The 16,798-nt window shown below is 41.8% G+C and overlaps 1 protein-coding gene across 1 annotated transcript in view; it reads left to right on the top strand.

Moving 5' to 3' along the window:
- The window catches only part of LOC136857719 (uncharacterized), a 47,485-nt gene extending 31,665 nt beyond the window's left edge, over positions 1-15,820 (top strand). The window contains exon 2 of the mRNA XM_068225063.1: positions 13,697-15,820. Coding sequence (XP_068081164.1) covers positions 13,697-14,960 — 1,264 coding nt within the window. The 3' untranslated portion in view covers positions 14,961-15,820. The remainder of the gene's footprint in view (positions 1-13,696) is intronic.
- Positions 15,821-16,798: the final 978 nt, after the last annotated feature.

The raw sequence follows: 16,798 nt of genomic DNA, 5'->3' as shown, positions 1-16,798 counted from the left end.
TCTGTGAGCAGTACTCTATTCTGGACCTTCCGAACTGAATCATATCGAGAGACTATATAAATTGTCCACACCGTCTTTATTCCAAGCATCCTTTCCTGAGGAAAATGGAATACGCGGCCAACAATACAGTTGTATTAATTTTTGCACAAGCACGTAACCAATCCAGATCTATGTACCACGAGTCATGAAAATATCGTACTGTTCTTTTCGATTCCTTGACTCAATTTTTAAGAGAAGGCACCTTTTTCAATTATGTTTTTCTTTTCTTCAAAAGTTTTTAACGAATGAATATTCTGAGCCCGCCAACTCAATTATTTTCGAGGTAAAAGTGACAGCACTAATTTTGATGTTTAATGCGTTGTGCAGTTCTATAGGCTATCCTTACCTAACATAAATTCACACTTTAACGAAAAAAGTCACATCGTATTATACACTGACTGACAGAGCAAATGCAACACCAAGAAGGAGTGGTCAGAACTTCATGCCAATTGCAGGGTAGACTGACGTCACTGAGGTATGCTCATGATGTGAAACGCGCCGCTGTGCTGCGCACGTAGCGAACGATAAATGGGACACGGCGTTGGCGAATGGCCCACTTCGTACCGTGATTTCTCAGCCGACAGTCATTGTAGAACGTGTTGTCGTGTGCCACAGGACACGTGTATAGCTAAGAATGCCAGGCCGCCGTCAACGGAGGCATTTCCAGCAGACAGACGACTTTACGAGGGGTATGGTGATCGGGCTGAGAAGGGCAGGTTGGTCGCTTCGTCAAATCGCAGCCGATACCCATAGGGATGTGTCCACGGTGCAGCGCCTGTGGCGAAGATGGTTGGCGCAGGGACATGTGGCACGTGCGAGAGGTCCAGGCGCAGCCCGAGTGACGTCAGCACGCGAGGATCGGCGCATCCGCCGCCAAGCGGTGGCAGCCCCGCACGCCACGTCAACCGCCATTCTTCAGCATGTTCCAATATCGACCAGAACAATTTCCCGTCGATTGGTTGAAGGAGGCCTGCACTCCCGGCGTCCGCTCAGAAGACTACCATTGACTCCACAGCATAGACGTGCACGCCTGGCATGGTGCCGGGCTAGAGCGACTTGGATGAGGGAATGGCGGAACGTCGTGTTCTCCGATGAGTCACGCTTCTGTTCTGTCAGTAATAGTCACCGCAGACGAGTGTGGCGTCGGCGTGGAGAAAGGTCAAATCCGGCAGTAACTGTGGAGCGCCCTACCGCTAGACAACGCGGCATCATGGTTTGGGGCGCTATTGCGTATGATTCCACGTCACCTCTAGTGCGTATTCAAGGCACGTTAAATGCCCACCGCTACGTGCAGCATGTGCTGCGGCCGGTGGCACTCCCGTACCTTCAGGGGCTGCCCAATGCTCTGTTTCAGCAGGATAATGCCCGCCCACACACTGCTCGCATCTCCCAACAGGCTCTACGAGGTGTACAGATGCTTCCGTGGCCAGCGTACTCTCCGGATCTCTCACCAATCGAACACGTGTGGGATCTCATTGGACGCCGTTTGCAAACTCTGCCCCAGCCTCGTACGGACGACCAACTGTGGCAAATGGTTGACAGAGAATGGAGAACCATCCCTCAGGACACCATCCGCACTCTTATTGACTCTGTACCTCGACGTGTTTCTGCGTGCATCGCCGCTCGCGGTGGTCCTACATCCTACTGAGTCGATGCCGTGCGCATTGTGTAACCTGCATATCGGTTTGAAATAAACATCAATTATTCGTCCGTGCCGTCTCTGTTTTTTCGCCAACTTTCATCCCTTTCGAACCACTCCTTCTTGGTGTTGCATTTGCTCTGTCAGTCAGTGTAATAGAACACAATAACAATAATATAGTAATGCACTTGTGCACGGCGGAAAGAAAGGACAGTACAGCTCAGCACCGACGTTATAAGCTTTTGTTTCCACTTTCCATTGTGGTAACACGACTGGAGAACGTGGCAGGATACATCTCTGTGTCGAGGGGAAAGGAGCCTTCCTTGGCGCAGGCGCGGTAATACTCGCCTAGCTGTTAGAAGAGATTCAAAGCGTAACCACTGCATGGAGTGGTAACAGCCTCTCGCTCAGCTTTGACGGAGACGATCTACTGCAATAGAGTTCTCGTGGCACGTCCAGACGAAGAGACAAGAATATTAAATATTAGTATTAGAAGAATATTCGATTTTTATATTTTCAGACTGTTACCAGTGGTAACCGTGGATACTAACACGCTTCGCCACTGCTGCCCAATGAATGATGCTGGCGAGTGGTGAGGGAGCCGCTCTCAGACGGACTTGTCTGCGTTCCCGCCGATTCGGTGGCGCAACAATTTGCAAGCATTTTTACTTCGCCGTATATGGAGTTCAGGGGTTAGAGTGACATTCATAATGTGCAGAACAATATGCTCTTTGCAGATTCAAACGTCAGTACTTTGAATAGCATTATTTTAACGAGAAATTAACAGTTTTGTTTTAGCACTTTTGTATCACTCCATGCCACGTGAGTTGAAATAGTCCCTCTTGGTGGGAACATCTCAAAACTAACTCAACGTACCAAGGTTAAGCATACAAACATATCACAACTCTCCCAAACTTCAAAATAGCGATCTCCATAGACCGATCGATACCTGACAACAATAAAAATGCATTTTTCTCGTTCCTGAGGTCTCTGAATGATGGGTTCAGCTCCATATTCTAATCTCTAACTCCTCTTTCTATAAACGAATATTTAACCCAATTTGTCCTTTTGAGTATTAACTTTATCTTCATATTTTGATATTTCCTACTTTTAAAGACATCATTCGAACTTATTCGTATTGAACCCATGACCTTTGTGCCCTAAGAACATTATGCATAATGTAACAATTAAACTAAAAGTTGGAATCTTGATAGCATGGATTTGACACGTGACGAGGGGGTGATTACCTTCGGTCCCACGCTCTGGGGTACGTGACGTCAACCACACGTGTCGACGGCGGAAGAATCTCAAGTCATTTTTGTGAACTATTTCAAAGCGCGTGTACATGGCGTGACCACGCCGAGTCAAAAAATATAGTGCCTATCAAAGGAGGTCAATCATCTCACAAATCGAACCCGTAAAAATTTTAAATGTCCGTGAACACTACCGCCAGAAATGTAGCAAGCATGTAGTCACTTTCAAAACTCTTGAAATTGCAGTTTAGGTCAGACAATTTATAGAAATTTTCTTGGCGGCAAAGGGAGAGATCCGAGGAGAGGGGGTAACTGCTATAAATATGAAGGGACGCCATGACGAAGCTTCCTTCTCCGGCATTTGTGATACAAAGCGGACGAAAAATTGTTGAGCTGCTCTGCGAAATCAAACCAACGAAAGTAGACTGAGTTCAACTGCAGATTTTAGCCATTGCGGCTAAGTCTTGACTCCATGAGGAGATAGTTTTCTTGAGTGAAATAATTGTACCAGATAGGACGGACAAAGTACTGAATAAATTCTAATGTGATTAAGTAATTCGTGTGCGGAGATAATTATAGTCCATCGTGTGCGCTCAACAAACAAGTGAAGGGTATTTTCTTTTTTTTATGCTTTATTCCAGGAAACCTGAAGAAAATTAACAATGAATTGTGAAGCCATGAATGTAAAAATGGCTAAATAAAATGCCAGGGTCACAGGTGAGCCCTAAGACGAATACTGGCGTGACGACATGAGGTAGGTGACTTTCCATCTTACTACCTCTTATATCTTGTCTCGTGATTTCTGAAGGTGTATTTGAATGGGGATATACGACGCAGTGGTCACCCCTACTAAGTTTTGTAAATGTGAGAGTACGACTAAAAGAGTCATTTGTTTTATTTTCCACTTGGATAAAATTTTGAAGTCTTGCGAGGGCCGAATAATGTTGTAAAAAGTTATTGAATAGGGTTCCGAAGTGATATCACGTCCAATGTAGATCGTCATCCGTGTGAGTGTACTGCCTATATTTTGTGATGCCAAATTAAGATGTTCAGTCGACGTATTTTTTTTCTGTCTGCAATTTGACGTTAATAATAATAATCCATGGTTACTCATTTTCAATCGAGTGGAAGCGCGCTGTCGGGTGAGAACCTAGGGTGATGAATTTGGTCACGGAGAGAAACGTTTTTTATTTAATGCCCATTTTAAACTGTGTCTGACTGACAATAGAAGATCTAGTAGAATGTTTCAGTCATTTCTCGTAAAAATCAAGTTATTAAATACGATATCATTTATGCGAAGTTATTCATGATTAATGCATTGTGCGATATTAGACGTCGGGATTTCTAGTGAGGATTTTATTCCAGTTCTTTGTCGATGATAATTGTGGAGCTGGGAAACAGAGGTTAGTTTTGTGAATCAGGTTGGACCTGTCATTGAAGCCGGGACACGGAAGCCCGAGGAATGTTTTATATGAGTTGAGATGAGATGTGCGAATCAGGTTAGAGTCCTGTCATTGAAGCCGGGACATGATAGCCCGAGGAATATTTTATATGTTGGGAATGGAAAGAAATTCATAGAAATCCATAGCGGTATTAATTGGCGACGCGTATAATTAGTGTGGGCATCTTGAAGCATAACCTGTGCATTTTGTTGGTTAGAATATCGTATTTGTTTAATTATGTCGGCAGAGTTTAAAGGGAGCATTTTGAGAAGCCAGTGAACTGTGAATAAACCAGGTGTTTCGTGTAACTGCCAAGCGAACTCGGGGGATGAGAGACTTCAGCTATGATAACGGGACCCGTGTGGAGTTGATATTGTACTGTAATTCTCGGCCAGGGGAAACGTTAAAATGCTGGATTTAGTTGAAATTCATAGCCGGTAATGATCTAAGTATTGTGAAATACTGTAATTCGGGACGTAATGAACATTTGAAATCACGAACTTTGAGTATAAGGAACAGAGTAACCCAATTTCAGGGTTGTCCAAAATATAGAGCGATGGTCGTAATGGTCGGTTTGTCTGTGAGGGGTGTGCAAAATTCATTATGGTAATGACGAGATATGACATCGTAATTATATGGCGAGTTGTTTGGTTTGTGCGTAGATTATTAGGATATCCAAGTGTTAATAACGGTTAGGACTAGATTAGATTTTTAAGCGTGATATCACGAGACAGGATATATATAGCTGGACATGAATTATGTAAAATTCTTTTCCAGCCAGATAAACATCGCAATATTGAACTCACATCACAGCTGCGTAGAAATTTGTGAAGAAACCAGAGTCCGCGGAGATAAAATTTGTTGTTCGTTAATATTTCGTTAAATCATTTAAATTTATTTAATTATTAAATTCAGTGAAACCGCATTTGAAATAACTTTAATCGAGCGAATAACTTGGAGATGCATTCTGGAAATTTTAGTTTGTTTTCTGGGGAATATTAACATGTAAAGTAACGATTAAGGGGACATATCCGAAGGAAATGGATTTTTACTGCCACAAAGTTTGTGAGCATTGCTATTGTTGTAATTATTGAACTTTGATTGATTGAGCAGTGAATGTGCTGGGGATAGTAAAGTGGAACTTTGGTCATCAACCGATGTAACTTAATTGTGTTTAGCCTTCAGCCTAGAAACTTGGATGGTCAGGGGGTCATCAACCTCAGTGACTTAGATTAGGGCCATATGCCATTGTAGCATCATTTCCTTGCGGTCATCATCCACAATGACTTTCAAGTAACTTAGAAGAGTAGATGTCGGTCCATGACATAGACGCAGGTCACATCGATTCAATTAAGGGTCCATGCCGTAGAACCACTGTGTGGCACACACCGATTGGACGGCCTTAATTATTCCCAGAGTCCAGAGTTCGTGTTACGAGGGCTGGACCATAACGAATCACTATGATGGTACATGTGGTCTCACATGGAAGCCGAATTTAAGGATTTCCAGACTTTCCTTTCTTAAATGATTAATAATTGAGATAATGGTTTCTAGTAAGAATGCCCATCAGGCAGTTACGTTAAAGTCTCACACCAGTGTTCTGACGTTTATGTAAAAATGATTGTGGTGTCCAGTGGACACAATTGACTTCTATGATACCATTGACATGCTTCAGAATTTTCCTGAATAAATAGGAATCTTTTAAACAGACCTTTCATTCCAGTAGATAGATTAGAATTAATGAACCCTACCTTTACCTCAGCAAGTGACGAAGAACCCGAAACGACCCAAGAGACAGATCTCATGAACTTTGCTGATAGGTAAGGAAGGTAGGTATCCCTCAATATGGACCTAAAGGGTTCAGTATAGTAATGTCATTCCACCGCTATCTCTCCACTGATAGCTCGGAACGAACCTCTTAGTCGAGCAGCTCGTCTCCTTTTTCCCAAGGCTTCCCAGCCCAAAGTTTGCAATATTCGCGGAACCCTACTCTTTAATTGGAAATTGTAGGCTCCTCCTAGTGATCATGACAAGAATTACCAAAAATCAAGACACCAAACAGTAATTACAAAGGTTCTTTCTTGTTTCTCTTTGAAATATAGAGAGTGCTTTGGTTGTTAAATAAATATATGATATTTACTTGGTGCTGTATTTGATACTTTAACTGAAAGGAATAAAATTTATTATGGCGTGTAGCCTCCGGAGGGGCCTGGTGAAGGTCTTACGAGTTGACGCTGTTAAATTATGTCGTCGGAGATTTTCGTGACAGAAATCATCCAGAACCAATCGTGCTTTTCTTGTGTGTGGATTTTTTTTTCCAATTCTCTCCTGGTGAGGGTCTCATTCATTGAAACCATACTATAATAGTGGTCTTACCAGAGTCTGCCCTCTACTTTACATCTTTACTACAATCCGCAAACATCCTCGTAAACATATGAAGAGATTTGTAAACTTTATTTACACTACCGCTTGTGTGATTACTCCATTGCATATCTAGGTACTTACAGTGATCCCCATGAGTTACTTTCACCCCCATCAACGCAGTAGTTAAAGGTGACAGATCGTTTCTTCTTGGTGAAGTTCACAACCTGAATTTTAATCCTGCTTACCATCAGCTCACAACATTTTCGAGGTTTTTGCAGTCACTCACATCCCAGTAACATTTATTACTCTATACAGTATAACACTATCCGAAAGAAGCCTTATCTTTGATTCCAGCTCTTTATTCGTATCATACACGATGGCTGCAAATACAGCAGAGGCAATGTAGTCCAGACACTCGCGGAGATCGGAAATGGGCAAATAGGATATGGGAGCGGTGAGGTGGCGCTGTTGTCGATGCGTGATGTGCATTTGACGAGCATCCAGCTGGGATTGTTATTGCTGTGTGGCGCTGAAGTGAAGAGTGTCGATATCACCGCTCGAAAGCACGTTTTCAAAAGGTGTACAGCCTTCATAGAGGAAGATCGAGTTTTCCCGTGACAAAAGTGCATGAGAATGTTATAGAGGATTATGTGAAGCTACTGGTAAGAATGCATTACTTTATAGGACGGTTGCACGATGGATCAAGGCGTTTCGTGGGCGTCGGAATGTGACTGCGGGTTTGTGCCGCACAGGTCGGCCGTCCAGTCCTTAAGATCAGATTGAAATCGTGAGTAGTCCCGTTTCCGCAGACCATGGATGGGCTGTCCGGGAATTATCCGTAGAAGTTCGCTCGGTCATCAAATGGTGTGGCAGATACTGCCGAAATGTCTTAACATGAGGAAAATTGCGTCCCGTTGGATTCTACATCAAATCTTTGCAATCATTTAAGAAAAGGCTAGGAAAACAACTGATAGGGAATCTGCCACCTGGGCGATTGACCTAAATGCTGATCAATAGTGATTGATTGATTGATTGATTGATTGATTGATTGATTGATTGATTGATTGATTGATTGATTGATTGATTGATTGATTGATTGATTGATTGATTGATTGATTGATTGATTGATTGATTGATTGATTGATTGATTGATTGATTGATTGATTGATTGATTGATTGATTGATTGAACTAACCAACGGACGGAAATTGCATCCGTTTGCAGTGGCTGGCATCCACCTGGACATATACCGCAGGAGAAGCATTTCTGCAGCGTATTGTTGCCATTGATGAGCCTCAATTAAAGCGTCAATCGAATGAATAGCGCCACCCAGGTTCACCACGTCCAAAGAAATTTCGACAGAAACCCAGTCAGGAGAAGCATATGCTGATTGTGGCGCAGACTACGAGGGTGTTATTCTTACGCTTGCTGTGCCTGAGGGACAAACCTTCAACAGTGACTACTATTGCCGATTTTTGGAGTGACAACTGCATTCGGCTATGCGGCGCAAACGTCCGCATTTATTGGGAGACGATCGCTCTATCGTGCTGGATGACAACACACGTTGTCATTTCGCAAACAATGTCAAGCTCTTACTTGGACGTCTTGGAACACCCTCCGTATTCACCAGACATGAGTCGTTGTCACCTGTTTCCGAAGTTGAAAGAACACCTCCGAGGTCACCGATTTCCTGACGTGATATCTGTACTCCGCGCGATAGGACGCTACGTCGTTGTTGTCAACAGAGAACGCCTTGCCGAAGTTCTCCAACGTTCTTCCGACATTTGGCAAAATATAATAGAGTGTGTGGGTGACTACATTGGAGGAATGTAATGCAATTGCACTTGTTAGTACATTAAATATTGCGTTTATCAATATTGCCAGTACTTTATTTACAACCGTGGTATGTATATCAGTAGACATAAAGATCCAATAATACTGCCTTGATGAACTTCGGTTACACGATCAGTATCACCTACTCTAATCCTCTGAGTTCTCTTTTCTAGAGATGTAGCCACCAATTTAGTCATTATACAGTATTGTCCAGTCCAAGTTTTCCCTTATTTTCGTCAGTAGTCTACCATGACCTATTCTATCAAAACCCTTGGAGAGATCAATACCGAAAAAGCACATTTTGCATCCTGAATCTAAAGTATCTGCTATGAATCCTACAAATTGAGTTTCACTGGAATAACTTCTCCTAAACCTGAAATCCCTTCTAACAAACCAGTTCGTAATTTCGCAAACATATCTATTATAATCAGAAAGAGTACTTTGACAAAGCTTACATGCAATGTACGTCAAACTGACTGGCCTGTAATTATCCGCATTATGTTTCCCTTTTTACACAAGGACTACAATTGCAACCTTCCATTAATTTGGGATAGCTCCTTTATGCAAAAGGTAATCAAATGGGCACTTCAGATATTGTTTTATATTGCAAACAATTGCCTTTAATATACCCCGAGAAATTTGATCAATTCCAACTGCTATTAGTTTCCAAATTGATATCTTAGTGTAAATGTCTTTTTATCACAGGTAAATGCCATTACTTAGTCACCTCCTGTATCTTGACATTAGCCTTGTAACCAACTATCTTTATATACTGCTGACTGAATACTTCTGCCCTCTGTAAATCATCACACACAGGCTTCTGCATGTAAGTTGTCCAACTCAAATATCTTCTGATCCATCAAAGATATAGACTTACTGCTTCCAGTTCTTAAATCGTATTAAGCGGCTCATCAAATACTGTCTACTTCGTCTCTATCACGTGTGTAATGACGAAGAAACCGGTAGCAAATTCCTTTCCTTAAAAGGGGCTATATTAATTTTACCCAATAAAACAACTACGAATCGAGCGATAAGTTCAGAGATATGCTTATTTTGCAAATCCAACGAGTAGTTTTGGAGATATTAAAGGGTTGCATACGTGTACTCATTAGGTATAAAGCGATATTCCGCTGACTGTGATGGTCGTGACTGACGGATTGGTGATAAACACACATAGGCATATCCCCAACCAATTTTTGGCCGACTGTACAGTTCCCTGAGCGATAGAAGTGGTTGGAAAGTGGGAGAATGAAATAATGATACTAAAAATACCTGAACCACATTCTCGAAGAAGTGGTGTATGCTAACTTACTAGCGGCAATTTATTCTCAACTCCACCGCTGTCTGTTGTATGTACAACGACATTGGCTTTAAGGGGGACCAAAGAGCCCAATAATAACGTTCTTCATTAATTCTTGCACCCATTTTTTCCCCAAAGACCATGTCATTCATTGGACTTTGAAGTTGTTGATTTCATTTAATGCGTAATGTACTCTTGAGAAGGGCAATAGAGCAATTGATGTATTTGAACTGTGTTATCCCGTCTCTTACCGATTCAACATCAATGAAACGAAAGTTGTGTAACTTCGAAATACTGTACATCATACCGTGGTTTTTCAGTGCCTGCTCGTGGTAAGGGCGATGTATAAGTGTTTATCAACAATTTTTCTCTAAAATAATGTCTATATCTTTAAAGGATCAGAAGATTTTTGAGGTGAACAACGTGTATGAATAACCCCGTATACACTCCCCTTTATTCATTTTTGATTCTTTGAATGTCCTTGGAAACTCTTTCTGTCTTACAGTACCCATAGAATTCATACAGTTCAATTTTTTCAGCAAAACTCGTACGGACCGACTATTATAAACACTAGTGTCCAAAAGTTTAGCATAGTCACCAAACGAGGCCTTACTGCCTGATAGGAATGTCAGACGGATTGCTGAACAAATGGCAGCTGAATAACACACCATATGTCACACAACTTGTCCAACATCTTTGACAGCAACTAACAAAATTTAGCAATGTCTTCCACAACAAAATATACTGTTGATAGGATGTATGGTTACCCCTAACGTCCACACATGCTTCGCAGTGACGTGGCATGCTCTCTATCAGATGGCCCAAGAGCTCTTGTGGCAGTCGATCCCATTCGTCCGAAAGGTCAATGCGAAGGTCTTGGAGGGTCCTTGGTGGAGGCTGACGGGATGCAATTTGCCTCCCCAATGCATCCCAAGCATGTTCTATAGGATTCAGATCCGCAGACCTCGCTGGCCAGTCCATGCGATGAATATCTTCCCCAGCCAGAAATTCATCCACCAGAGCAGCGCGGTGCGGTCGAGCATTATCGTCCATTAAGAGGAAGTCTGGACCAACCGCACCTCTGAAGAGTCGAACATGTGGTCTCAGTACCTCATCGCTGTATCTCCGAGCGTTAACAGTGTTCCTCGGACCACCCATGAAGATGTGCAGGACCGTACGGCCATTCAACATGATGCCGCTCCACAGCATGACGCCACCACCACCATACTGGTCCCGTTCCACGATGTTCCTGTGGTTGTATTGGCTACCCGGTTCTCTCCGGATTAATGTGCGACGGTATCGTTCTGCAAACTGAAGCGGGATTCATCTGTGAGGAGCACATGCCTCCATTCATTCATGGTCCAGTTTCGATGTTGACGGCTCCACAGTGAACGAACCCGTCTCTGTGCTGGAGTGAGCGGGACGCACACGACTGGACGTCGGGCAAACAGCCCTGCTGTTCTGATCCTCCGGTACACAGTTTGCCGGGAAACGGCCACCTCTGAGACGGCTGCAAGCTCCGCGACTGTTGTCTTGCAGGTGCACTCCGATTTCGTCGGGCGGTTAAGGCCAGATATCGGTCCTGCTGTGGGGTGGTTATCCTCGGTCGACCTGGTACTGGCCTACGACTAACATCTCCTGTGTCCCGAAATCGTCTCCAAAGCCTGGAAATGACACTTTGTGGTACATTCAAGGATACGGCGACTTCGGTCTGTGTCTGGCCTGCTTCCAGGCGGCCGACTATTCTACGCTGCAAAAACGGCGTCCAAACGACGTCGTTGTGCCATTATGTTGTCACGTTCACCACGAGGCTACCCCCCGCCCACTATAACAGGGCAAACACGATTAAAGGAATATGAGACGCAGGCACTGGCTGTGTTTGCCTTGCGGTTACGCCGCTAGTCAAAGCAGGGAACACTCCTTTCATATACAGAGCGCACACGTAATGTTTGCAGGTGCATATGTAGTGCGATTTGTGGTCTGTGTCCTGTTGCCCTGCTTACTCGTAACTTTTGCTTAATTTTTGGTCACTAGTGTAGCTATCATAGTATCCTGAGCTGATTTCTCCGCCAGGTTCAATCTTCTACAATGTTATTTCATTTTCTACTTATTTCCAAAAACATTCCCAAATCCATTCCTTTCCAACGTGCACTTCCTTCTTAGTCTCTCTATTTCTCTGTTATAATATAGCGACTTTTACCCATCCTTACCAACTTTCAGGGTTATATCTGTATTTAACATTCCTCAACAATAGCTACAAACCTATCCCATAGAGTGTTGACAATATTATTTTCCATCTTCCACCGTTCATTATTACTTTTTAAAACCTACCTCAGGCCTGTCCTGTCAACCACCTGGTCCTGCCTAATAATCCTCTTTCTACGACCTTCCTTTCCATCGAACTTATTTTCAAATACAACAAAAATAGCTCCGTGATACACCATCTAACAATTTAGTTTCTGTATAGAACTCATCTACTTCTACCAGCGCCGCGTCCAGAATATTCTTTCCTTTATTTGGTTCCATCACGTTCTGATTAAGCTGTCCTTCCCAGATTTAATTACTTACTATTTGTAGTCAAGCTTCCTGTTATTTCATTACCTTCGCAATTGGCATTTGATACATTAACATCACCCGCTACAATCACGTTCCTTTCTGTGTCGTTTCCTACATAGCAGACTGTTTTATCAAATTTCCAGTTAGTCCCGTCCCTGAAAACCTGGAGAAGTAGTTAGTGGTACGTGAAGTCAATAAAATGACTATTAAAATTCTCTAGGACCCTCATCCTGTGTTGAAGAAACATATCATTGCGGACGTCCTGCAATGGAAGGAATATGCGCCATCCTTCAAGATTCGCCCCAGAAACATTGAGTGTAAATGAACTCGTACTGTCCGCCTCTGTAGCGTAAGGGTTAGCGCTATTACCTACAATCCTAAGAGTCCCGGATTCGATTCCGGTACTGCCACAGATTTATGAGGGCTGGCATATGGTGTAAATGGCATGTGCAGCTTATCTGCATTAGGGGCGTGCCTGGTAAGAACTGCACCACCTCGGGACTAGGGCACGGATTAACTTTTAACTACCGAGCTCGATAGCTGCAGTCGCTTAAGGGTGGCCAGTATCCAGTATTCGTGAGATAGTAGGTTCGAACTCCACTGTCGGCAGACCTGAAGATGATTTTCCGTGATTTCCCATTTTCAGGCTGTACCTTAATTAAGTCCACGGCCGCTTCCTTCCCACTCTTAGCCCTTTCCTGTCCCATCGTCGCCATAAGACCTATCTGTGTCGGTGCGACTTAAAGCAACTAGCAAAACTTTTAACTCGTACTCAGTCTGCGGCAACATACAAACAATGTAGTGGAACGTTTTCACTCTCAATTTAGCGACTAATTGTTGGTCACCCTGTTAACATCTGAAGATTTTATTCATCAGCGACAGGTCGATATGGAGACCCCAGTCGCTGAACTATTAGGAAACAAATCTGAGCAAAAGATACATTGCAAATCAAAATAAGAGTGTTCAGTCTTGTGGCTAATTATCAAATATACTATAAATACATTAAAATATATACTTGCTCACTTTTGCGAATTTTAACTAATATAATTAGGAGTATTCGAAATTCGACTTGGCTTTGATTCCAATTATATCTCTGAAGGGTTCCGTAATAATGTTGGTCCAAGAAATGGGAGTTACCAGTACTAATTACTCTGAGAAACACTGGTCTGTTGTATATAATCCAAGAGAAATGAAAATATATAGCCTATTATTTAAACAAAAGTTCTGATGCTCCATTTGGCTATACTAATATCATTTCATTTCTATTCCAGATCTAACGACATCGTTGAGAGGGATGATGGCAGTTGGATTACAGACATCTTTCTTCAGGAAGTTCTTCAAACAATTCATCCTGGTCAAGAAATATCCGTTGTCAATAAAGATATTCAACTTGCAGTCGGGAAGGGCGAAAATTATCTCAGTATAATATATCGTGTAGAAGTTCAATACAAAAGGGGGAATACTGGAAATATTGAAAATCACCACCTCATTCTTAAAGGCTATCCAAATTGTGATTTTATCACAAAGTTTATCACAGAATTGGGCGTATTTGACAGAGAATTAAGTATTTATCAATCTGCTTTGACAGCCATCTACACGTTCGCAGAGGAAAGATTTCAACGTGATCAAATTCCATACATAACTTCTAAATCTTTTAAAACTTCGCGCCCTAATACTGTAGTTCTGGAAGATCTGAAATACCAAGGATTCAGAATGGCCAATAGAAAAGCGATGTTAGATCTTCAACATTGTTTTACTGTGGTGAGAAATCTAGCTCATCTTCATGGCATGTCTGGTGCCCTTCATAATCACAATCCAGACATATTAAGTCAGTACGATAATGTTGTGTTCGGCAAGAGAAACAAACCGTATTTAGATAATTTCCTACCTGAACAAATGAGGATTCTTTCAAAAGCCATTAAAACCTGGAGTGGTTTTGAAACTTACGCAGCTAAACTTGAGAAACTCATACCTGAATACAGCGATAAATTGGTGGATATTTGTACGCCCCAACCTGGTGGATTTCACGTCTTAACTCATGGAGACTGCTGGATTAATAATTACCTATTTAAATACTCGTCGATAGGGGAACCTACTGACGTGCGCTTCGTTGACTTCCAATTATCTTGCTTAGGATCACCTGCCACGGATTTAACGTATTTTCTTTACAGTAGTTCTCAGAATGAGGTGAGAGCATCACGTTTGGATGAAGTGTTGAAAATGTACCATACACAGCTCTGTGAGACTCTTGCGGCTCTAGGCTCTAACCCGGAAGTGTTCGGTTTCCAAGACTTGAAGAATGAAATGAAGAGAGTAGCGTTATGCGGGTTATATGCAGCTACCACTGTCCTGGCCGGTGTTGTGGGGGATGCTGAAGAAAAAGAAGAAGAAGCTCCAGATATGGCTGAACTCACGGAGGAACGTATGAGCAAAGAAGAAAAGAACCCATGGGAGAAACATAAAAATAATCCTCGATTCAGAGAAGCTTTGCAGCAGATGTTACCTCACTTTGACGAAATAGGAGTGTTTGATTAGTAACCATCCTTTATACTAATATGTTCAGAATGTTTCTATAATAATTTAGATGGCTCAGCTCCAATTGTGTTAAAACTCCATATGTGGATTGTAGAGTGCAAGGGTTTTAAGATTTCATTTACAGGGAAAATACTGATAAAAAATCGTTTTCAATTTACCATATTTACCAATTTGCCTTCAGGAGCACGTTTAGTAGCACCATATTCTAATTCAAAACGTTATACTTATTTACTTCTTGAGCGCGAGTAGTTATGTGATATTTAAAGGAAAATAATTTCAATATGTTATCACAAATTTTAAAGTTTTTTCAGCACATAAAAAGTAAATCTTTTTCACATTTTTAGCACATAAAAATCCGCTCCCTACTCATCAGCATAAAATCATATCGGAAGGAGTTGCCGGAATTGATGATGCTTGATGATGCTTGTTGTTTTAAGGGGCCTAACATCGAAGGTCATCGGCCCTTGCCGGAATTAGTCCAGGGAATAACCGTAGATGTTATAAGAGATTGGCATGTCTTGTTTTGCATTGTGTGTAAATTTATGCAGATTATAGGATTTAAGTTTAGGATTATCCAAGTTAGTGTCTTAATAATTATTACTGTTATAACGTAAACTCGTTCAGTGACATCATGAAATAAATAAATGGTACCGGTTGTTATGACTATGTATTTCGTAATCCAGCTGCGAAAGAAGAAAACTATTAGAATAAGCAAATAAACCAATATTTATTTCAAAGGAATCTTTCTGGTAAACATGTACAAGTGATAACGTAAATTTAATTGAAACAGTTCGGGAGTTTAAAGAAACCTCTTCATCCAGAAGAGATAAATTTGTTGTTAAATAGGGTTATGAGATTACTTCATTCAGGGGAACCATATTTTGAGGATTAGCCTAAACCCAAGTGACTAATTAGAAAATGTATTTTGAAAATCTTAGTTTTATTTGCTGGGAAAATTCAACTTATTAACGTAACGATTAAGGGGGCATGTCCGATAGCAAGGGACTTTACTGCCACAAGTGTTGTGACAGTTTGTTGTGTTGTTATTTTTTATTTTGATTTGCTGAGCACCAGATGTGCTGGGGATTCACTAACGTGGAAACCTTGATCATCAATTACTTTAACTTAATTGTGTTTCAGTATTCAGCCTGGAATTTGGATGGTCATGGGGTCATCAACCTCGGTGACTTAGATTAGGGCCATTTGCCATTATTGCATCATTCTTATTGCAGTCATCACCCACAATGACTTTAACGTAAATCACAAAGTTAGATGTCGGTCCATGGCCTGGTCGCATGTCACATCGATTCAATTAAAGGTCCATGCCGTAGAACCACTCTGTGGCACATACCGATCGGACAGCCTTAATTATACCAAGAGTCCAGAACTCGTGTTACGGGGCTGGATTGCCACGAATCGTTATGGTGGTACATGCAGTCTCACATGGAAGCCGATCTTAGGGATCTCAAGGCTTTTTTTTTATTTTATTCTTAATTTAAGACGGTAGTTTCTAGTAATGATGCCCCCCAAACAATTGAATTAATGTCTCCAAAGCCAGCGTCTCTCGTCATTGTTGTTATTATTCATTTGTTTTTTAAACGGACAGGAGTGAGTTCGTTGATCAGCTGTTGTGAAATGTCACAAGACTTTCTGTGATGTAGTTTCAGATTGTCAATAAACCGATACATTTAAATCGAGTTCTCTTACTGTAGGCATTAGTTTTAAATTACTGAAACCCGCCTTTTACCTAAGCAAGTGACGAAGAACCTACTGTATATACGACCCAAGATAAAGATTTCATGCCGATTGCTGATAGATAAGGAAGGTATGTATCTCTC

Source organism: Anabrus simplex, chromosome 1 (assembly GCF_040414725.1).
Source record: "Anabrus simplex isolate iqAnaSimp1 chromosome 1, ASM4041472v1, whole genome shotgun sequence".
Classification (NCBI taxonomy): domain Eukaryota; kingdom Metazoa; phylum Arthropoda; class Insecta; order Orthoptera; family Tettigoniidae; genus Anabrus; species Anabrus simplex.
This window is presented reverse-complemented; position numbering and strand designations above follow the sequence as displayed.